Source organism: Myripristis murdjan, chromosome 14 (assembly GCF_902150065.1).
Source record: "Myripristis murdjan chromosome 14, fMyrMur1.1, whole genome shotgun sequence".
NCBI lineage: Eukaryota > Metazoa > Chordata > Actinopteri > Holocentriformes > Holocentridae > Myripristis > Myripristis murdjan.
The window spans coordinates 16,391,203-16,413,807 of NC_043993.1; the positions used below are offsets into that span (position 1 = coordinate 16,391,203).

General features: G+C 41.9%; 2 protein-coding genes across 2 annotated transcripts in view; one reads left to right on the forward strand and one right to left on the reverse strand.

The window, feature by feature from the left end:
* Positions 1-13,276, forward strand: part of vsig10l2 (V-set and immunoglobulin domain containing 10 like 2) — a 15,723-nt gene extending 2,447 nt beyond the window's left edge. The window contains exons 3-12 of the mRNA XM_030067989.1: positions 1,614-1,889; positions 2,855-3,130; positions 5,109-5,396; positions 5,735-5,992; positions 7,590-7,883; positions 7,974-8,354; positions 9,688-9,810; positions 9,908-9,932; positions 10,062-10,162; positions 12,888-13,276. Of these exons, the coding sequence (XP_029923849.1) occupies positions 1,614-1,889; positions 2,855-3,130; positions 5,109-5,396; positions 5,735-5,992; positions 7,590-7,883; positions 7,974-8,354; positions 9,688-9,810; positions 9,908-9,932; positions 10,062-10,162; positions 12,888-13,033 (2,168 nt within the window). The 3' untranslated portion in view covers positions 13,034-13,276. The remainder of the gene's footprint in view (positions 1-1,613; positions 1,890-2,854; positions 3,131-5,108; positions 5,397-5,734; positions 5,993-7,589; positions 7,884-7,973; positions 8,355-9,687; positions 9,811-9,907; positions 9,933-10,061; positions 10,163-12,887) is intronic.
* Positions 13,277-13,299: 23 nt separating this feature from the next.
* chek1 (checkpoint kinase 1) lies at positions 13,300-20,917 on the reverse strand. The gene is made up of 14 exons (XM_030067990.1): positions 20,775-20,917; positions 20,484-20,568; positions 20,172-20,286; positions 18,669-18,777; positions 18,198-18,262; positions 18,031-18,100; positions 17,160-17,348; positions 15,946-16,050; positions 15,735-15,830; positions 15,565-15,646; positions 15,309-15,474; positions 14,948-15,079; positions 14,728-14,829; positions 13,300-14,133 (listed from the first exon to the last, which is right to left on the reverse strand). The coding sequence occupies exons 2-14, from the start codon at positions 20,546-20,548 to the stop codon at positions 14,038-14,040; spliced, it is 1,392 nt and encodes a 463-aa protein (XP_029923850.1). The 5' UTR covers positions 20,549-20,568; positions 20,775-20,917; the 3' UTR covers positions 13,300-14,037.
* Between the last annotated feature and the right edge of the window lie 1,688 nt (positions 20,918-22,605).

Genomic DNA, 22,605 nt, shown 5'->3' on the forward strand with positions numbered 1-22,605 from the left:
AAGGAAACAATGTTATGGTTTTGTCAACAAATGTTTTTTGTCAAAACATGACTTTTTTCACCTACTGTATTTTGAATTGTGCACAGGTAGGCTACATTTGGAAATGACACTCAACAACAGCAAAAATAAATAAATAAAACCTTCAACTAGACGAAAAAAACAAGATTAATATAAACAAAACAAAAACATGTTGGTCCCTAAATGTAGGCCTATCACAAAAAAACACTGAAAAACTTATAAAACTGTTATAAAACTAGACTTGATGACGGGATGGACAATGACGGGGTGGACGATGACAGGGTGGACGTTTCTGGCTGAAGTTTGCATTTAATGAGCACATGGTGGGCCATTAGCTAGCAACATGTATCAGTTAGGAAGGTGACTGTGTATACTTTAACAAACATATTTTGAATTTCTGAAAAGCATTTATATAGCCTAGATTCATTTTTTGCAATGACAGGGTGGACACATTAAGGTTGAACACATTCAAGTTCAATCATAAAATGATGAAAATGTCAAAATATAAATGTTGATATGTCCTCTCTCTGCAGGAGCTATTCTTCACTCCATTTGTAAAAGACAAAGCAGTGGTAGTGATGTCACTGATTACAGCAGGTGGTTTCTTATAGTGGCAGTAACCACCTAATGACGGGGTGGACAGCAAATCCAGGGACACATGCAAAACGTTTATTATTATTATGAAATTAATTAAACCATAAATGATCCAATTGACTCATTTTATTCAAGTACTTGATGAGAGCAACAAGAGCATGTAACAGGTTTGTACATTGTATATCATTTATCTACTTATTTCACTCAGTGAAGTTAGTAGAGAGGAGTTTGGGACGTGGCAAAATCACATGCATCTAATCATAGAACATTTTTTTTAAATATGAAAAACACCCCTTTAAAGATGTATCTCTGTACCAATGTGTGTTTAAATGTTTGGCCATTTATAATAAACCGTCAGAGTTTTGTTATTTTGCAAATTTTTCATGAAAAGTGAGTGATTTCTGCCCGGGACACCAAATGGTACCTGGGCTATATTGATATTGACTCAGGAGGCATTTCAAGGGTGACGGAATGCACCCTTGAAATGCCTATTTGAAATTACTCCAAGGGATGTGGTTATACACCTGTTGCACAGGTGAGACTCATTTTAATCAGTATTGTCATTTGTAGGCATACATTCATAACTTTCTGAGCTGAACTATTTGACATGATATTTCTGGAGAGGGGCTTTAAACACACCTACACACATTTGTTTATTAATCATTAATCTGAGACTTACATTTCAATCGAACCCTGTTTCAAAACCAAAGCAGTGTGAAACAATTGTTCCAAATAATTCTGAATATACACTTGAGAACCACAAAAGAAAGTTTTAGTTCCTCAGCAGTCCACATCCCTATTGGTGCCAGTACAATGCCCCAGATTGCAGGTGTGAAAACAAACAAACAAAAAAAAACCCAAAACAAAACAACTATTGCCTGTCTGAAACAAGGTGCTGTATATAATGTCTATTCATCTTTTTAAAAGACAATACACATGGCTAAATGCTGAGTAGATCGCTTGTTTTCATTGGATGTTCTGTGACTTTCTCCTGAATACAGTTCCAGTCAGTAAGCCTTATGTCCTGCTGAGTGATGCCTCTCCAGTGGAGGGCTCCTCGGCGTGGATGCGCTGCGGCCTGGACAATGGGACTGCACCCATCCAGTATACATGGGAACATGAAACTCGGGACGGTTTCATCACGACCTATACACAGAACAACAGCAGCTTCTTCAGCCTGACTGAGGTCAACCGCAACCACACAGGCTGGTACCGCTGTGTGGCCAGCAACCGCGTCAACCGAGAGCGCTCTGACCGCATATGGCTGGACATTATCTGTGAGTAGGATTTAGTACGGAGGAGTCAACTCTACTGTTTTTAATCAAGGTTCAGCTTCTGTAGATTTAGATTACTTTATTGTCATCGTACAGGACATAGGCCTACAACGAAAATCAGTTGTGCCAGCGTATGCAGTTTTTGAAAAAGGGATAAAATAAGAGGTCACAATAATTGCACATATTGTTGTGATGTGTTCCGGGGGTTTGTTTTCAGTTCAGAGTTCATGATGCAGACAACAATGCACTTCAAGCATCCTCTTTGCTCAGGTTAAATTTAATTCTGTGTGTGCATGCATGTCTCAAATTGACTAGATTGATGCTTGATTGCTTTACAATAGATACACAAAATTTTGAGCAGTTGTCGGGGAACAAATGAGGAACGAATGAAGAATTAACTCGTAAGCCATTAGTTAACATGCAGTTCTAGAGCAACTCTGTATAAAGTTCATAGTGTAGCTAATCATTAATTAATGATTCATTAATTGAGAAACGTGAGGAATGTTCTGGTAATTGATGCATCGTTAACAAGTGCTTCCCTAATAATTCCTAACAGAGGACTATCTACTATACAGTCTATATCTACTATACACTATATACATAAACCCAGTTTTTGGGCCATGATTTTGGTTTGGGTTTTGTACATTAAGGCGGAAAAAAAGAAAGAAAAAAAAAAAACACTTCTTATGTTCTCAGTTTTTGTCTTACTTGCAAAAATTCATTTTTTTCTAGTTTTGGAATAACATATGAAATCAACAAATATTCTTTGAAAAGCAAAAGTTTACTTAGTCTATTGGAAACAAACACTTTAGGTATATGCATTCATTCATCAGCTAAGTATGTGGCTGTATTGCTCTCATACAGTGGATGTGTCCATGCAAACATGAGTTTGCTGAGGTGTATGTGTGTGTGTGTGTGCCCTTCACTGTTTGTGTGTGTGTGTGTGTGTGTGTGTGCTTCCTCCCCAGATGGACCGGATGTCCCTCAGATCGATGTGACTCCATACAGCATGACGGAGCGAGGCTACTCAGCCATAGAGAGAGAGACTGTTTCTTTACTGTGTCAAGCCCAGTCCAACCCACCCAGTCAGTACGTCTGGTACTACAACAACTCCCAGGTGTACTCCGGACCGCAGTACACCATCACCAGGATCCTCCGCATGCACACTGGACTGTACGCTTGCTTGGCACAGAACAGCTACCTCAACACCCGCTCCAAAAAAACCATCAGCCTGACTGTCTACTGTGAGTTTGACCTCTGACCTTTGAGCTTGGATCATGCCATCAGGCATCCTCACCTTCTCTGAACCTCACCTTTCAGTCTTACCTTGTGTTCTTCAATCATGACACCACTAATACAAAAGGGTGTTAGCGATTTAAAAGCAATTTTGATATATTTCGGCAAATCATCAACACGAGATCTTTTATGGGACTGGAGAACACAACCCAGGATTCTAATCGCTTTTTATTTCCGTCTTTATTAAAACTGAATCCCTCTCCTGTGACACACTCCCCTCCCTCTTTGCACCTTATTCAGTAATTGAGCTTTTCATGATTTCAGCATCAACCACTATTTCCTCGCTGCCCTCTGTCTTCTCGTCCCAACTTTCCAACAAACCACACCTGCAAGCTGGCAGAGGCACATGCACACATGCAGTCATGTACGTACATACCATCCCTCCCTGGTATACACATACACACACACACACACACATACACGCACAGACATACATGCACACACAGACAGACACACACACAGCTCAGTGTGGGAATGAAGCAGACCTATTCTCCTGTTTGGACCATCGTGGAAGGTGATTGGACACTGACAGGTACCTCGCTGTGATGTCACAGCCATGGCAAGCGTTGGTTGGCTAGAACGCCAGTGCTTGTCATTCTGCACTCCTGTTTTCTTTTGCTGCCGCCACATAGACTCTGTATTCATATCAGTGACGCAGGGCACACGCCTGATCTTACACAATATCCATCATCCTATTCCCACTGCATTGTGTGTGTATGCGTGTGTGTGTGTGTGTGTGTGTGTGCGTGGCTATCGTCAATTTTTCATTGTCATTTTTTTTTGTCTGTCGTGTTTATTAGTTCTGTGATGTTTGTAACTGAGGAATATCTGGATTACAATAAAAATGATTATGCAAAAAAAAAAAAAAAAACAATCCATCACCTTCGAAAGCAACGGAGAGTGAGTTGGAAAAAGTGATCCAAGGCCTTAGAAAGTAAGCCAAAGAGCCTCTTTTATATTTAGCTATTCAGCATAAAAATCTATAAACCAATATGTTTTGGACTGGTGTCCATCAGGGGAAGGATTTACCCCTTTGTTACTTTTAATGACATATTTTTAAAGTTCACTGCCGAGCAATCTTCCTCACTGTAATGAAGGCCTCGTGACAAATAGACAATTCACTTTTTCCTCATGAGTGCATGACCTTTTATTCCCATAGAGCCCCCGCCAGCTTCTTTAAAGGCAGAATGAGCAGGAGTTGTGGTTTGTAAACACAACATTTAAAGATGGGTCCTGCGCCCTCGTTTTCATTTCTTAGGATGGCGACGGAACGAAATGACCCCCCACAAAAGCCCCAAATTCACTGTTGTTATGGAGCAAGCTTTGTCCGCCTGGCATTTTGTCTCATTATAGTTTATTTTTTCTTGGCGCTGTGGCCACCATTTTCATTCCTTCCTCTTCATTGGATGTTGTGCTGTTGATCTGGCACTGCACGCTGCCACTGCCCAAAGGTTGGCATCCAGAAACATCCCAAACACAACAAAACAAGAAAATCCAGGCAGAGGGCAGGGTCTCTGCAGATACACACACACTGCCACACACTTCTAGTGGCTTGAAATTGATGATTGAGAGGGATTTGTTTTGTTTGAGACCATAAATTGTTTTTGTTGTTGTTGTTGTTGTTTTTTTGGGGGGAAATACTACTCATTCTGCCTTTAAGCTGGTCCCTTTTTACACACACCTTGCACATTAGACAGGACAGAATGGTTTAGTGTTTCTCACATCTGTGTAGCCTAGTTTCCTCCTAAGAAAATGTCTTGAGAGGGAACACAAGATGGTGTGGTGAAAAGCAGATTTCCTCTGATTTCTGAGCTGATTTATACCCAACATCCCCAACACTGTAGTGCACCGCCTCTTCTCCTGATGAGTTCCTGTATCCCCGTTGTGCACATCACTGCCTTGCTACGTTGTATCTTATCCCCACAGACCCGCCTGATGGCTCCCCTTCCTGCTCTGTGCAGCCAGCTCTGAATCACAGCTCTCTGACACTGCAGTGCTCCTGGCCGGGTGGACTGCCCGCCCCCTCCCTCTACTGGACTCGAGGCCTGCTAGGCCCGGGACAAGATGTGGCCGGCCAACAACAGGCAACAGATAAACTGCCCAACAATGTCATCTTGCAGCAGTCTGTCACGCAGACTTCCAACAACACCTCGTTCATGTGCGTTGGCTCACACCTTGCCCTTGAGAACACGACGTACTGCAGCGCACGCACTTGTAAGTGTAGAAATAAAGAAGAAGCACTAGACCTTTTTCACAGCAGCCATTTCGACATGAAATAGCAGGTAAACACAGGTGTTACTAATGACATTAATTAACGTTCTGCTCCATTTAAGTGCAGCAGAGACTTTCCACGGAGCCAGCATGCACAATGTGGCATCCTGTTAACAGAGCCGTAGTTAATGTCATTTGTAACATCTGTGTTTACCCTGCTGTTCACATCAGAATAGCCGCTGTTAAAAATGAGATAATAATTTTACATGCTTTTAGTTTGCATGATGTTATCCAAATCCTCTGTTAGTCACTCCTCACTCCCACCTGCACCCCCACACCAGACTCTCCCCCTGCAGAGCCAGTATGTTTTGCCTATCCGACCCGCAGCAACCAGTATCTGATGTTGTCCTGCTCCTGGAATGGAGGATCCCCAAGGGCCTTGCTGTGGTGGGACGGCCCAGGAGGCCAGGGTCAGGCAGGGGTAGAGAACTCCAACATCCTGGTACTTCGCCATGGCAGCATTCACAATGGGCAGGCCTACACCTGCCATGCTAAGCACCCACTTGTGGCCCACACTAAGAACTGCAGCCTCACGCTGGGTGAGTATAGAGACAAACATCCCAAACACATAGCTGTGTAAAGCCTGACATCTAACGTACTTAATTTGCCATCTAATGTTGGCTGATCTTTACCAAGTGATGTCATTTTTTTTTAATACCAAATACAATCTTTATTATTTTAATCAGTACAGATCCTCATGTAATTACATTTGTGAAAGTACTATCAACTTTTTTTCTTCCTAACACAAGACTACCTGACGTTTCCTGCAAATGCTACCTGCTGGATCAATACTTTACAATTTAAATAGGAAATCAACAACAACAACAAAAAAAAAACCAGTCATTTAATTTCCTGAAAAAAAAAATAGGAAGAAGGAATTGTTTCTTACTGCCATAATCTGCTTACTTTGTGTTTCTTAATGTGCTAAAAGTGTTACTTTGGGACAGGTTTTGGTGCACTATGTGAATAAATAGAGAGACACAAATACAGTATTCTGGAGTATCAGCCCAGGGGAGCATGGAGCTACTGATGAGTATATTTCACGAGGGCTGGGCAATGTATCGATAATATATCGGTATCATGATGTAATACTAGATATTGTCTGGGATTTTGAATATCATAATATCGTGATATGGCATAAGTGTTGTATTTTGCTGGTTTTAAAGGCTGAGTTACAGTGAGGTGACTTACAGCTTACCTGAGTATTCTTGCTGTTCTATATTTTGCCTTTACCTACGTACTTATTATATAGGCATTAGGCATCACTGATGATTATTTATCAATAATCACACTGTGTAAATATTTTGTGAAAGCATCAATAGTCATCCCCGTAATATTGTAACAGTATTGATATTGAGTTTTTTCGTCAAAAATACCATATTTGCTTTTGTCCATACTGCCCAGCCCTACGAGAATCGTCATACTGATGTGAGTGTATGCATCAAAGGGTTAAAACGAGCATTTATGAAGTGCTTTAGAGATTTCAGAACATCAAGATATATGATGTGTATCATGATAAAGCCTAAAAATATTAGGTTATTATTTATAGACCATATTGCCCAGTGCTGTATTTCACTACAATGCAACATGCAGTACACATGCAGTATTTTTTTAATGAACCTCTTAACCCTACAAAGCCTGAACTATGAAAGAATTGGCAGAAAATTCCATTTTTTTTTTATTGAACCCTTTATTTAGTCCTATAACAAAACATATATATATATATGTATATATATATATATTTTTTTTTTTTTTTTTTCCCCAAAATTTGTTATTACACGACCTTTCTGGTATATGATATATGATATGTACTTGAAGTGCCAATGGTATGGTCCAGGGTGAACAGGGGAAGTGTTCAAAGGTATACAACAGTATTTTGGTCAAGTATTGATTAAACTGAAAACGAAAAACGGAATTGAAAATGTGTATCATATATGATACAAATGGCTTTATAGGAGTGGAGGAGGTGGTGGCATCACCAGCAAAGATCAGCCAAGTAGCAGATCACCATTTCAGTAGTATTCTCTTTACCATTAGATGTCAGCCTTTTACACAGATTTGCTGTTACTCTTTAAAGTGCCTTGCCGGTGAGATGTTTCTTCATTCTTATCTTCCTGACTGACTCATCGTGTGCAGTGGCTCCTGTGTTGATGACCCAGCGCAGCGTGGTGTCTGTGTACGAGGGCAGCGATGTCCAGCTCACCTGCATCATGAGAGCCAATTATCCCCCGGCCAGTCAAATCACCTGGTTCAACAACCACAGGAAGGAGGTGTTGGACATCCCTAAGAAGTACCTGCTGCAGCGGGCAGCCGCCTCAGCCAACCTGACGGTGCGAGAGGCAGACGGGATACATGACAGCGGCCAGTACTGGTGCTCTGCTTCCAATGCAGTGGGAGGAAGCGAGATCGAGGTCACGTTACTGGTCATGAGTAAGAACTGGTTTTCCCTGTAATGCCTGTCTTCTGATTCCCTGCCACACTTGTTTCAGAGGTGCAGTTATGCCTGTGTCTCTTCCCCAGGGCACCCCATGCCACCCAATGCGACTCTGATCAACGTGATATACACCAACCATCAGCGCTTTGAGGTGCTGGTGGAGTGGCAGCTTGAGAACGAAGGAGGGGATGATGAGGTGAAAGAGAGAAATGTGACAGGCTTCATCTTGGAGCACAGATGGGTGCGATCAACAAAGAGAAAGAGTAATATTTCAAAAGGCAAACAGGAGGAGGAGCAGGAGGAGGAGGAGCGGAGCACCTCGCCACACTGGATCCGCACCTTCATCCAGGACGCAGCTTTCCGAAGCTACACGCTGGGAAAACTTGTACCCACGGTCAGCTATGAGATTCGCATCACACCCGTCAACCGGCGTACCATTGGACACTCCTCTGCAGCAAAGACTCCAGGTGGGTGACATGGGAGTCATGACAGCACGGTTAGACATGCTGCAGGCAGAGAAGTGAGGAAAAATGAGGGCACCGAGTGAGGGAAGTGTTAACGAAGAACTGATAAAGAAACAGAGGGCTGGAAGGAAGGGCTGGGCGAAACTAACAAAATCATACATCAGAATTTCTTTGACCGAATACCTCGCTATTGATATTCTGACAGTACCATAGAGGTCACAACTGCCGCTTTAATAAGATATTTACAAACAGGATATTTTTGATAAACAATCAGCAATGTGGATATGATGTGCAAGTGACTAGACAATTAATGCAACAGCTGCAACGGTCTTAAAAGTTCAGATATTTGCATCCTTTTACTGTGATTCAGCCTTTAAAACCAGGACAACGCTTAGGCCATATCATAATATCAATATCAGTGTATTACTCAGTGCTGGGAAGAGAGTGCATGTCAGATACGAGACAGATGAGTTAGTGATGCCTTGTGATTCTGTCATGAATAATCAACTGACAGTCTAACCTTTTGTTTTTCTTTTTTTTGTGTGTTATCCACTTAGGTGAAAGACGTTTTGACAAACACACACACAAAAAAAAACACTTATGTCAACAACTTTGCGCACCACACCACACACCCTTCTCTTACTTACACTCGCTCCCTCCCTTCCTCTATACCTCCTTCCCTGCTCCTCACCTTTCCTCTCACTGGCCTGTGTGGTTGTCTGCTCTGTCCTGGATGATTCTTGTGTTGCACTGTACCGAGTGTGAAGGCTGCAGATGCTCCGTCGTAGCCAGGTGACTCTGTCGTGGGCATGGACGGGCTCACAGCTCAGGGCGGGATAGTCCAGTGGTTCTCAACCCCACGCACCGTGGCACAGTGCACAGCGAGATCATATGATTGCTCAAACGGACAGAAATGAGCTTACATTAAAGGCGCCTATGCAAAGTTGAAACTGTTTAAACTCAATTGACAAAAAGTGTGGAATAAGCATGAAATTTGTTGATCGGCCTGACTCACTGTGAAATTATCTGCTTATGCCACATGATTTTTTTTTTTTTTTTTTTTTGTCTCACATCACTTGACCGTTTGTAATTTTATTAAGTGCACCTTAGGAATCCTCTCTCCGGGTTATTTTGTTCTGCATAAAGCAGTCAAGAATTCGCCATTGATGCTGTCCATTTGTGTCTTGCTGAATCTGTGACACTGAAATGGTTGAGAGCCACTGCGGGAGACAAAACATCCTTTAACAACAGTGAGATACTACCTGAGTGCAGGAGTTGTGCTGCTACATCGCCCATAGGTGTACTATTTTGCGATGGTAACTGTGATGTGTTGCAGCGGACCCGCCCTTTAATGCGTACCCGGCTGTGATCGGAGCAGCTATCGGGGGAATGATCTTGGCAACCCTCCTGACATTGCTGCTGCTTGTGTGCATAATACGCAACCGGCACAGCAATCCTCGTAAGTTTCCCAATGAGCAGCACCATAATAAAGGCTTTGTCCCATTACGTGACCTGCATGGATAAATATGCCGATTATTCTGTGTTGCTTCCCACAGGACTACATGACATGCTGTTTGGCAGGTGAGTGTCCGAGCATTTGTATAAAAACAAAAAAATCTGAAATTTGACCTTTGCAATGCTTGTTGTTGCCAATTATGTGTGCACACATGCCATTAAACATGATTTTTTTTTTTCTCTTGGTGTTAACAGCCAGCACAGCCAGTCCAGGGAGAATATCAACTTCCCAGAGGATGAAGTGGTAGCAGAGCAAGAGGAAGCAAAAGAGGATATTGGTGCCTCAACCAGCTCAGGTACATCCTAACCGCATGCCACCCACCCAACCTGACCCCCTGCACCTCCCCTTCACTGCCACACAAGCACCAGCAGTCTACAGTTACTTCACAGGTCAAAACAACACTGATCCAGACCTGCGAGCTCCCACTTCAGGGCTCTCGCTCTCACTTGGATAGCAGGTGCTGGGAAAAGGTTCAGAGTAAGACGTGACAGTGGTTAAAATAGGACACCAAGGATGTTTATTTCACTCTGTAGATGGATATGTTTGCTATATTCAGGTGTGTCTACCTGTGAGGCACTATTGAGGCAACTGATGTATGGATTTATGTGTCGACTGGATAAGTCTGAGAACTTTATAGTAGAGGTTCTGGTCAACCCTCTAAAGAGCTGCTATCGTTTCACTATCAAAGCTGAGACGACACTGGAACAACTGTCTACATGTCTCTTAATATGCACAGTATTGTATCTTTTTGGGGTTTTTTTTCTGTTTTTATGTATGAATAGTTGTTATTTTATATGGACATTTAGTCTGCAATAAAGATTTATATACATATATATCTATATATATATATATATATATATATATATATACACACACACACACACACACACACACACACACACATATATATACACTATATTACCAAAAGTATTCGCTCACCCATTCAAATGATCAGAATCAGGTGTCCTAATCACTTGGCCTGGCCACCGGTGTATAAAATCAAGCACTCAGGCATGCAGACTGTGAAACAAGACATTTGTGAAAGAATGGGCCGCTCTCAGGAGCTCAGTGAATTCCAGCGTGGAACTGTCATAGGATGCCACCTGTGCAACAAATCCAGTCGTGAAATTTCCTCGCTCCTAAATATTCCACAGTCAACTGTCAGCTCTATTATAACAAAATGGAAGCGTTTGGGAACAACAGCAACTCAGCCACGAAGTGGTAGGCCACGTAAAGTGACGGAGAGGGGTCAGCGGATGCTGAAGCGCATAGTGCAAAGAGGTCGCCGACTTTCTGCACAGTCAATTGCTACAGAGCTACAAACTTCATGTGACCTTCAGATTAGCCCAAGTACAGTACGCAGAGAGCTTCATGGAATGGGTTTCCATGGCCGAGCAGCTGCAGCCAAGCCACACATCACCAAGTGCAATGCAAAGCGTCGGATGCAATGGTGTAAAGCACGCCGCCACTGGCCTCTAGAGCAGTGGAGACGCGTTCTCTGGAGTGATGAATCACGCTTTTCCATCTGGCAATCTGATGGACGAGTCTGGGTTTGGAGGTTGCCAGGAGAACGGTACATTTCAGACTGCATTGTGCCGACTGTGAAATTTGGTGGAGGAGGAATTATGGTGTGGGGTTGTTTTTCAGGAGCTGGGCTTGGCCCCTTAGTTCCAGTGAAAGGAACTTTGAATGCTTCAGGATACCAAAACATTTTGGACAATTCCATGCTCCCAACCTTGTGGGAACAGTTTGGAGCGGGCCCCTTCCTCTTCCAACATGACTGTGCACCAGTGCACAAAGCAATGTCCATAAAGACATGGATGACAGAGTCTGGTGTGGATGAACTTGACTGGCCTGCACAGAGTCCTGACCTGAACCCAATAGAACACCTTTGGGATGAATTAGAGCGGAGACTGAGAGCCAGGCCTTCTCGACCAACATCAGTGTGTGACCTCACCAATGCGCTTTTGGAAGAATGGTCAAAAATTCCTATAAACACTCTCCTCAACCTTGTGGACAGTCTTCCCAGAAGAGTTGAAGCTGTAATAGCTGCAAAAGGTGGACCGACATCATATTTAACTCTATGGGTTAGGAATGGGATGGCACTTCAGTTCATAGTATGAGTAAAGGCAGGTGAGCGAATACTTTTGGTAATATAGTGTATATATATATATTTATATACATATCAGTGCAAACTCACTGCATCACTGGGATTTCCTCAGGATGTGAGATGTTGATCCTTGGGCATCATTTTTGCAGTTGACTCTTATCTGAATCAGATCAATTGCCGCTTCTTTAATATCTGTTCTGGGTCCGTTTTAATGTCTGCATTGTATTTTGTACGGTGCACTGGTGACCAACCTAGTTTCCCCTTCTGTGGAGTGATCAAGTATATCTATCAATCAGTCAATCAAGAATTTAGGTGGGGGTTTATCCCAAACAGAATCAAATACTGCCAGGGCCATCCATTCATTTTCACAAACTTTAAGGCTTATTTAGTTTGTCTTGAGTCCTGTGAATTTCTGAATCAGCTGAGATAAAAACCAGCAGACTCCACTTTAACCTACACTCGATGTGTGAAGCTAACTACAGGGTTTTTATCATTTGCCAATTAAATCCAAAAACTTTTCCATGACTGTATTTCTGCTGAGTAGTGAGTGAAGCAGGTGTGTGTGAGGTAAGAGTGAAAGTGGGAGCGGCAAAGAGAGAAACCTTGGTAGTAATTCTGAATTTTGCGGTTTCTTTTGAGAGCCACAGGTTCCTGACTGCTGGTGCAGAATCTCAATTATTGCACATATTTTTACATAATGCAGGTACTTTTTTACAAATTGGGATTCAAGCACACACTTATGAATTTCTAATGCACATATTTTTTATATTTCTTACTTTCCTCCTCTATTACTGGTGTTTATATGTTTTTCTCTTGAGAATTTGGGCAGCTGCAACTGACCCAATTTTCCCTTGGAGACCGGTAAAGTATTGCTGACTCTGATGCTAAAACTGGTTTTGGGCTTTCCCAGGTCCAGCCGTGGCTCTTCCCAGGGCATCTTCACCTCGAGCCGCTTCACCCACGAGCACAATGCCCACCGGTGACCCCGCCGCTCCGCCTGGAGACGACAACGAGCCTGTGAGCGTCACCATCACCGTCAAGGCTACAGGATCCTAGTCATGGACTGAGGAAGGCTGTCATCCCTGATTACTCCCTGCTAACTTGGAAAAATGTTTTGTACACACGTCACAATTTTCCCCAAACCTGTGTCATCAATCAATAACTGCATACCTGGATCTAAAAACATTAATTTAACACCATAAACAAAAACACATTTACATAATTTTGAATAGTTGCAAGTTCCCTTCATATTTCTTCACCAAAATGTGTCATGCTGTGATTTAAATAAACACTGAATTCAGTGAGCCATGAATTTCCACATGAAGTGATGTACAGTATAGTATGTATTAGTGTATTTTTTGACAGGAAAAATATGTAGTTGGGCTACTTATGAACCACCACTGCTGACTCCTTGTTTTACAATTAATGATGAATTTTCTTTTTCCCCTCATTTGACTGACTAACTAACTCAAAGCAAGTCGTCTGAAAATAATCCTGAAACACTTGCTACACCAGTATCGTCATTAAATTTGTCCGATATGCAAAAGCACAGTAATTTATTCAAGACTATGGACTGTTTCATGCCCAGACAACATAACCAGGACACATCTGTCCTCTCAAAGCAGAGACATGAAAAGAAACACATGCACACACATACACACTTCTATCCTTATGTGGACCTTTCGCATAAATTCACTCCCTAATCTCAATCCACAGACCAAACGCCTGGCCTTCCTAAAGCAGCACTTTAAAAGACACAAGGACTGGTGTAAATATCTTCAGTCCAAAGCTCTAAAACTTTAACTGGTGATCAAAGGTCTAAAATGCAGCTGGAACTGGTTCTCACAAGGACAGAAGCAGGAGAAAACAGAAGCACACACACTTACAAACAAATGTGAGACCACAGCAGAAGAACACATGTAAAATATCCGGATAAGAATACATTCCTTACAACAGACAAACTATGTACAGGTTTTATCTCTCAAGTCCACAGCACGGACATACTGACGGCTCTTTTGCCTCTTTAGTGTGGAAACACCAGCAGCTGTAACATGGGCGGGTTATGTGACGGGGACTGGGATCTTCTGGGTGCTGATGATGTCGCCCAGCTTCTGTTTTATCTTCAGGAAGAGACGCTTGAACTCGAGACCGTCGCCCTGGAAACACACACACATACACACAAGTCACCATCTCTCCAAAGAAAACAGAAATCCATCTGACTGCAAAACAGATGAGCTGAAGTTTCTCCTGAACCAAACCATTATGTGGTTAGGTTAGACTTGACAATTTTTTTTTTTTTTTAAAGGAACAGTTCACACAAAATATCTAAAACCAAAAATCCCAGTATCTGTGACCCGACACCTCGATGTTCCAGGGATGACAGCTGGAACAGTGTAATAAGTTCAGAAAATTGCAATTCTTTACTTAAAACAAGGAAAACACATCACTTACACCATATCAAAACATCACAAATCCTAGACAATTTTTATATTTTATATCACAATATTGATAAGATATCGATACATCGCCAAGCCCTCCTTCTTCAGGTCTACAGGTTCTTTGTCTTTTCACTTTACTGAGGTAGATAAACATATTGGAAGTGATTTTTCCCCATCAGCCTATAACTTGTTTATACCATCTGCCGGTGGAAACCATAACTCTGAATGTTTTGGCTTAATTTATTTTTGTACTTATGTGATAATAATTTGTTGTTGAAGTTAAGACGTTGCACCTATCACTTTCGGGCTCACCTTAGACAGTCTGAAATCCAGCAGCACTCTGTGATTCATCTCTAGCAAATGGACTTTGAAGATGAGTTTGTTGTTGCGTTTGTCCAGCGTGCTCACAGTCACCTGTCGGGCAGGAGGAGAGAGGCATTGAAGGTGTGTGTGTGTGTGTGTGTATACAGTGGACTGCAGCCCCTGTGGGAGACCTGTGTGTGTTAAACCTGCTGTGTTCAGGTCCGGGTACCTGGTTGGTGCAGGTTTGTTTGAAGGCAAGCGCCTGGTTTTTGCAAATGTTTATCAGAGCGGCGAGGGAGGCGTCAGCGTCCACGGTGGTGAAGAAGCGCGTCATCCTGCGCACTAACCGCTGCCAGGGCGTCTACACACACGCACACACACACACGACAAGTTTAGGGGAATAAAACAGACACAAAGAAAAAGAGGGTGATAAGGGAAATCTAGCACTAGAATGAATGATATAATTTAAAACATTTCCTATCAATTCAAACCAAAGTCAGAGCAATTCATTATCAATGCATCGATTTAATTAATGAGTTGCTGCACCCTCAGAGTTTTGAGAAATCTACAGAGCACAGCACGGTGATTACCTGGCTGGCCCCTGGCGTCCCGACCAGCTGACTGCCCAGCAGCATGTGCTCAGGCTTGGCCGGCTGGGAGAAGCTGACCTGGCCGTCTGCTTGGCCGATTAACAACATGGCCTCCCACATACTGCCGGGGTCGGGCTGCGAGCTGGAGAACTGCATCCTGTCATCGCTTCAGTGAGGGGAAGACAGTACGACGTCAAGACTGTGAGCAAAAATGCAAATACAGCAATGAGGAACAATACAATAAACACAATCAGACCTGTTAGCTCGGGAAATGAGTCCTGAATCAGATCGCAGAAATTTGTTTGCTGAGCGCAGAGAATCTGGCTGCTGCTTTCCACCTGTCAAAACAAACGCACAGAGGTCAGCATCGTGACAATTATAAATGTCAAAAAGATGGGAAAAGGTTAAGGATGAGTGGTGTGGGACCTGGTCTGCAGGTCTGAGTAAACCAGAGGTCTTTCTTTATGTCGGAGACGGTGATGCGAGCCTCTGGACTGGCCAGCAGTAACTTGGACAACAGGCCTGGACAGAAAAGAGGCGGCTGGAGTGTAAAGCTTTAAAACAACTAGACAAATGTGTCATTTTTCCCGAAAACAGAGAAGTGTTTAGTATTCAAACTTTTTTTTTTTTGACCTACTGAGAGGTGCTGGTTGTATCTTCTTCCAAGGCGGGAGGTACGTTTTCTTCTGGAGCCAGTCTGAATACTCCTGGCAGCTGTCGGTGGGCTGATCCCATGGCAGCTCTGGAACAAAAAACAACACAATGGCCAAATGCAAAATTCCCTGACTTTTCTATGACCACATGTTTGCTTTACATGACAAATGTAGCATGGCATTTTTTCCCTGAACAAAATCTGACACACTTCAGAGTCAGAAATGATAGTAAACTTTATGACTGTGTTTTATTCTGTTTTAAAAAAAAAACTATTACTATGCATTCAATGTCTTACCTGCAGGACAGGGAACGTGATGTGAAAACAATAGAAATCAAATACTACATTTGGTGAATAACTGCTGACAGATTTTTTTTTCAGATTGAGGCTTACAAATTTAGATGACATTCCATAAGTTGTCCAAGGAACCGACTAAAGTCCCTGATTTTCCCTGGAATAGACTTTTCAAAATTCCATGACTTTCCAGGAAGTCCAGGACCCATGGTATCCCTGGGCCCTGACTACTACAGACAGACTCCAACGAGGATTTCTAATGCATGATGCTGCACACATTTCAGTGCTGGAGAGCTGTATCCATTAAGAAAGAGAGGAACGGGAATAGCACCAGAAAAAAAAAAAATCACATTATTATTTCCTTGACAATACAAAATGACACAAAAATAAACACTATAACCAAAGAACGCCCACTGATATGAGCTGCAGTGCAAGATTTCTCCACTTCTGGAGATGGCTCACATCGAAGTTGGCCTAAATGGTGACGATTTTAGATTGACAATCTATGAAACAAAATACAGATATCTTAATAAAATCCTGCTTGCTCGCTAAATGACCTTACAACACTTTAAATTAAATTAAAATTAACAAATGGACACAAATCTCCCATATAATGGTGATGACTTGTGTCATCACCATTATATTAAAAGCGCTGCAACCATGGCTTGTTAAAGGAAACAATCTTATTTTTCACTAAATTGCTAAAAGGAAGTGTTACTGTACAAAGCGGACATAAAAGGGATCTCTCTAGCACCTTTAATTTCCTTTTGAGTTGCAGAAAAATGCAGATAAGCAGCAGGTGGCAGAAACATTTGGGCTCAGTAAATGTCTTTAGCAGCTTTCCTTTCAATTATCAGCTTCTCAATCACAACCAGCGAGGACAGACACACAGACTGTCATCCCACCTCCAGCGAGCATGGCGGTGAGGACGATCCCACAGGCCCAGACGTCTGCAGGCTGGGCTTTGAACTCCGTCTGGCCGAGCAGCTCTGGTGCCACGTAGGGAAGCGTCCCGCACAGCCTGTTCAGGAGACGCTCGCGCCCTTTGTGGCGAAACATGGTGGCGAGGCCAAAGTCCGACAGCTTCAGGTTATCTGAGGTGAGGAGTGACAGCAGTGAGGGACCGAAACTGTTTTTTTTTTTATAAATTCATATTTTAACTATTTATACATAACAATACACACAGGTCCAGACCTTGACAAATACAAACAGATAACATATACATATTCACAACAACACCACATAAAGGGGAGATCAGTGCATGCTCATATTTGAAAATTCAATTCATTGTTAAAGTTGTCTTATACAGGGGTAGATGCAGTTTCAAAATCAGGACATAAGCAGATACAAACATTTCTCATGTAAACCCAGTTTCACAGTCAATCAAATCAAACTGAATCACATCAATATTGGTGACAATGATATATGCCCCCTCACCTGCTTCCAAATGGTTTCAGACCTAAACTTAGAATAATTTAATGTATCTGTGATTAGCTCCATACCTAAAAGATTAAAAAACTCAAATATCCATGTTTCTATGGATACAATTTGGTTTGTGAATTTTCCAGTTTGACAAAATCATTCTTTTGGCAGCCAAAAACGTTAAACCAACTGTCTTCCTGTCTCGTCTTGTTTTTAATTGTACAGCCCTGTGACCCAACACACACAGATGGACATGGAGCAATGTTTACATTAATGATCAGGGACCGATGAGGGACCGAAACTGTAATTACATGTCATTCCCTCAGCGGCCTCGTGCGTGTCGTCTTCCCTCACCTTTCTCATCCAGCAGTATGTTCTCCGGCTTAATGTCTCTGTGGGTGATGCCAATACTGTGGAGGTACTCCTGGGGAAAAAACGCAGTCAAGGAACACAATAAATATAAATAAAAGGAGGTCAGATCGACATACAAACTAGTTAAAAAACTTGTTTGTTCCACTCACCACAGCCGCTATTAGCTGCTGGAAAAACCTATGAGCTTCCTTTTCTGCCATCCCAACATCCGGTTCTGAAATGAGGAGGAAAAACAGAAGAAAAGGCTGGTAATTTTTGTTCATTACATAATCAGATATCCTCTAGTCACACTGTCCAGCAGCTTGTGAAGCAGTATTTCCTTTGCATGCGTTTGGTTTCTCTGATCTATAATAAAAGTATAATATAGATATGTGTTTGAGTCATGTGACTATGCAACTCTGTTTGTGGTAAATTAGTTCTACAGTCATTGAGAAGACGCGCTGTGTCATCCTCCTCAGAGTATCAGTGGACAGATTTAGCATCAGCTGATGCTCTAAATCGACTCTGGGGGAAAACACTCAAATGCGTGTAATTTGGCACAACAAAAGTGTCACGCATCGCTCAGCACTGCATTCCCTTTGAAACCCTCTTCAGCAGAAAAGTGGCCCTGTGTGTCTCACCTATCCGGTCGAACAGCTCTCCTCCGGTGCAATACTCCAGGAAGAGGTAGACGGTCGGTCCCTCTTTCCGATGGCCAAAAAAACGCACAATGTTGGAGTGGCTGAGCATCTGTTCACGGTTACACAGCAAAAACAGTCGGATTCAATCAAACACAAGCCCTGGGTTGTGAATTTCACCGTCCTTAATCAGATCAATCTTACAATTTTGTTTAAAAAAAAAAAAAAAAAAAAAAATATATATATATATATATATATATATATATATAGATATGGCATGTTTTGAAAAGCATCTTTATTTTATGTATGCATGTGCTGGTGGGCCATCAGGATAAGAGCAGCCATATTAATGTTAATTCCACTACAGGAGAGACTTGATGCTCTCTGCGATTAGGTGGGGGAAAAAAATTGCCAAAAGAGTTGCAGAATATCAGCAAAAATAATCCATTATCGTGCATGACTATGATGAGGACTTTAAAACAAGCTAGGTCGTTTGAAACCCCTGCACATCAGTGGGGAAGTATCCGTGTATACAGGGGAAATGTTAGCAATATTATTGGCAATGCAGTGGGTGGAAGAAACAAGGCCATTGAGAGCAGTGATTTGTTCAGACTCAAGTTCAGCATTAACCAGTTTACAAAACAGTCATTCACACAGCAGGCCAGATATTTTGATCGAGGTGCATCAAACACTATACAGAATACAAATGATGGGGATTACAGTGGTGTTTTTATGGGTACCGGCACACATTGGGGTGAAAGGGAATGAGGAGGCAGATAAGGCTGCGAAAGAGGCAACAAAAAGTAGAGATACTGAATTGGAAATTAATATTAGTAAATCTGAAATCAAGAATATAATTAAACAAAGATTGAGGAGTAGATGGCAAAAGCAATGGGAGGAAGACAGGACAGGGCGGCGGTTTTACACAATACAAAGGGAAGTGGGAGGAATGAGAGCTACAGGACGGAACAGAAGAGAGGAAACAATAATATCAAGACTTAGGTTTGGACATACTACACTTAATAATACATTAGCCATAATAGGAAAACACAATACAGGGGAATGTGGGAAATGTGGGCAACAAGAAACTTTAGAGTATATAATGATACATTGTCAGGGATATGAAATAAACAGACAAAAATGGATTAGACAGCTTAAAAACAATAAAATACCATTCTACATCAAGACAATATTACAACAGCAGTCAGGGAATAAGAGTTATGAGTTTATGTTTGAGTTTTTGAGATGGAGTGATTTAATAGGGAGGATATAACTTCTGTTTGTTTATTTATTTAATTTTATGGGGAGGTAGTCATACTGATCCACACTCCAAACTAGTAGGTGGAGGTAAAACTGCTATTCAGTGTTTGCCACCCACCAATAAAACTCAAGAAGAAGAAGAAGAAGAAGAAGAAGAAGAAGAAGAAGAAGAAGAAGAAGAAGAAGAAGAAGAAGAAACCTCTGCATGACAAGCTGAGACCTACGTGCAGGAGCAGACTGACCCACCTTGTGGATGCACACCTCCTTCTTGACATTGTCAGCGCACTCCTTGGCCTGAGAGGTGTCGATGACCTTCACGGCCACCGCCTCCTCCGTCTGCCTGTTGACCAGCAGCCTCACCCTGGAGGCACAGACACACCAGGAGCAGCCGAGAGGAGGAGGAGCAGACAAGAGAGAGAGAGAGAGGGAGAGCCAGTGTTGGAAGGAGAGATGACAGGATGATCAGAGGCTGCTGAGGAGGGCGACATGAGCGAGCGGTGGAGCAGTGCATGATCAAATCGAAATCATCTTTTTGGGTTAAACATAAAGTGACCTTACTCTCCGTAGGCTCCTTCTCCGAGAGTCTGGACGACGTCCCAGTCCTGCACAAAAGGCACCGCCATGCTGCAAAGTCACACAAAGTCTGCGACAGACACACAAACTCCATTACTAACAATGTCACGTCTGCCCCAAATGTAACGTCAAGTCTGTCAGACCGCTGTTTTAAACTCCTTGCATTAGGTGACTTGGGCCGCTAGCGCCATCAGTGTCACGATAAGCCCCATTCAGCTGCTAAAATAACTTATATATATGATATCGGTGCTTGATATCGGTGAGTCGGTGCTTTACCTGCGTGGACTCCTCCGACCAGCGGCGTTTTCCTGATTCACACAAAACTTTTTGGTAAATACAGTGATAACGTTGTGAATACTGGCAAGAAAAGCATGCAGGCAAGTTGATGTTTGCACATATTTGGCGCGCCAGTGTCAAAACTTCCGACAGTCGCGTCATTTCCGCTTCCGCCTTCTTCTTCTTAGATGATCCACACCACGCCGGATCAGTAGGTGGCGGTAATGCCCCTTCGCAAAGGTGGCCAGCCGCCGTTAAACACCATAAAGAAGAAGAAGCACAGTCGTCCAGTCATTTTAAAAAACCTCTGACAAATTGCAAGAGAAGCAAACTCAACTGATTTTGGATCCTCAGTTTGTCCTGAGTGAGGGGGAAAAAGTCCCAAGGAATACCACTGGTGGAAAGTTTTGAAAATCACCTGTATATGATCATATATTACCAAAAAAAAAAAAAAAAAAAAAAAAAAGCCCTTTTTAACACACAGGTGAAAGGGGTTCAACTTTTTACTTTCAGATATCACTACAAAAATTCACAAGTTGATTACACACACAAAGACAAGAAAAAAAGTCAATTACAAGTTCTTTGAATTATTCTGTTTACACATGCATATCACACATTATTTGATTTGATATGCGCTAATTGGAGTAAATGCCAGAACAGATATTTAAACAGTGAATTAAAAGGTTACTATGTATATAGTAACCTTGAATTAAAAAGTTACTATATAACAGTGAATTAAAAGGTTAATATATAATAGAGTAACCTTTTAATTCACTGTTTAAATATCTGTTCTGGCTTTTATTCCTTATATTCCTTATTAGTGCATAAACAGAATAATTCAAAGAACTTGTAATTGACTTTTTTTCTTGTCTTTGTGTGTGTAATCAACTTGTGAATTTTTATGGTGATATCTGAAAGTAAAATTTTGAACCCCTTTCCCCTGTGTGTTAAAAACAGTGTTTTTTGGTAATATGTGGTCATAAATAGGTGATTTTCAAAACTTTCCACCTATGGGATTTCTTGGGACTTTTTTTCCCTCACTCAGGACAAACTGAGGATCCAAAATCAGTTGAGTTTGCTTCTCTTGCAATTTGTCCTAGGTTGACCCCAATTTTGGCCTAAAATTACTGGACAAGGTAGGAATCCAGCCTTTTTTTTTTTTTTACCAAGACACTTGTCACATTACAGGATGAAAGGTTTCTGTTTTTCAGGACAGATTTCTTTCTCCCATTAAACCAGTTAATGCTTTAGGCTACTTCATTTCTTTTGTTTGTTTGGTAAGGACAAATGCAGATAACACACAGTTGTAAGAGCAGTATCCAATGTGCTGTGTGTGTGTGTGTGTGTGTGTGTGTGTATCTCACCAAAACTAATTTCCATTGCAGGTGTGTCGATGGGCATTAAGAGTCTAAGCAATCAACAAAATGCGCATTTTTCTATTTTAAAATCAAACATTTGATGAAAGAAAGTTGCCCTGTACACAACAGCAAATAATGACAATGATTACAGAAAAAGCAAATCCTGTAGCTCTCAACACATCAGTGATCATCAGTTTAAAAAAAAAAAAATATGGGTCAGGCAAGATATGTTGGCACAGGGCATTAATATCTCTTTCTGTCTACATGAAAAAACTTGTTACCACAACAGTGTAAAACTAGGATGCTTCAGACCTTGGATATGTTGCTCAGTGATAAATTACATTTGTAATGGATATTACTATTAATCAGCTTCCTTTTCCATACTTTTGCTGGTCTGATCACATTCCTGCCTGACCAGCCCAACCCCTCTTTGTTTCTTTCTCATCATAAAGTCCAGGGAAATCAGCAGGAAA

Bases quoted from the DNA above. Each gene is read 5' to 3' on its own strand.
- chek1 (XM_030067990.1), bottom strand. From the start codon at position 20,548: ATGGCGGTGCCTTTTGTGCAGGACTGGGACGTCGTCCAGACTCTCGGA. The intron at 18,778-20,171 runs GTGGGTCAGTCT...AACCGTGAACAG, and splicing joins AGGAGGTGTGCATCCACAAG to ATGCTCAGCCACTCCAACAT. The intron at 17,349-18,030 runs GTGAGGGAAGAC...TCCTCACCTCAG, and splicing joins CATACTGCTGGATGAGAAAG to ATAACCTGAAGCTGTCGGAC.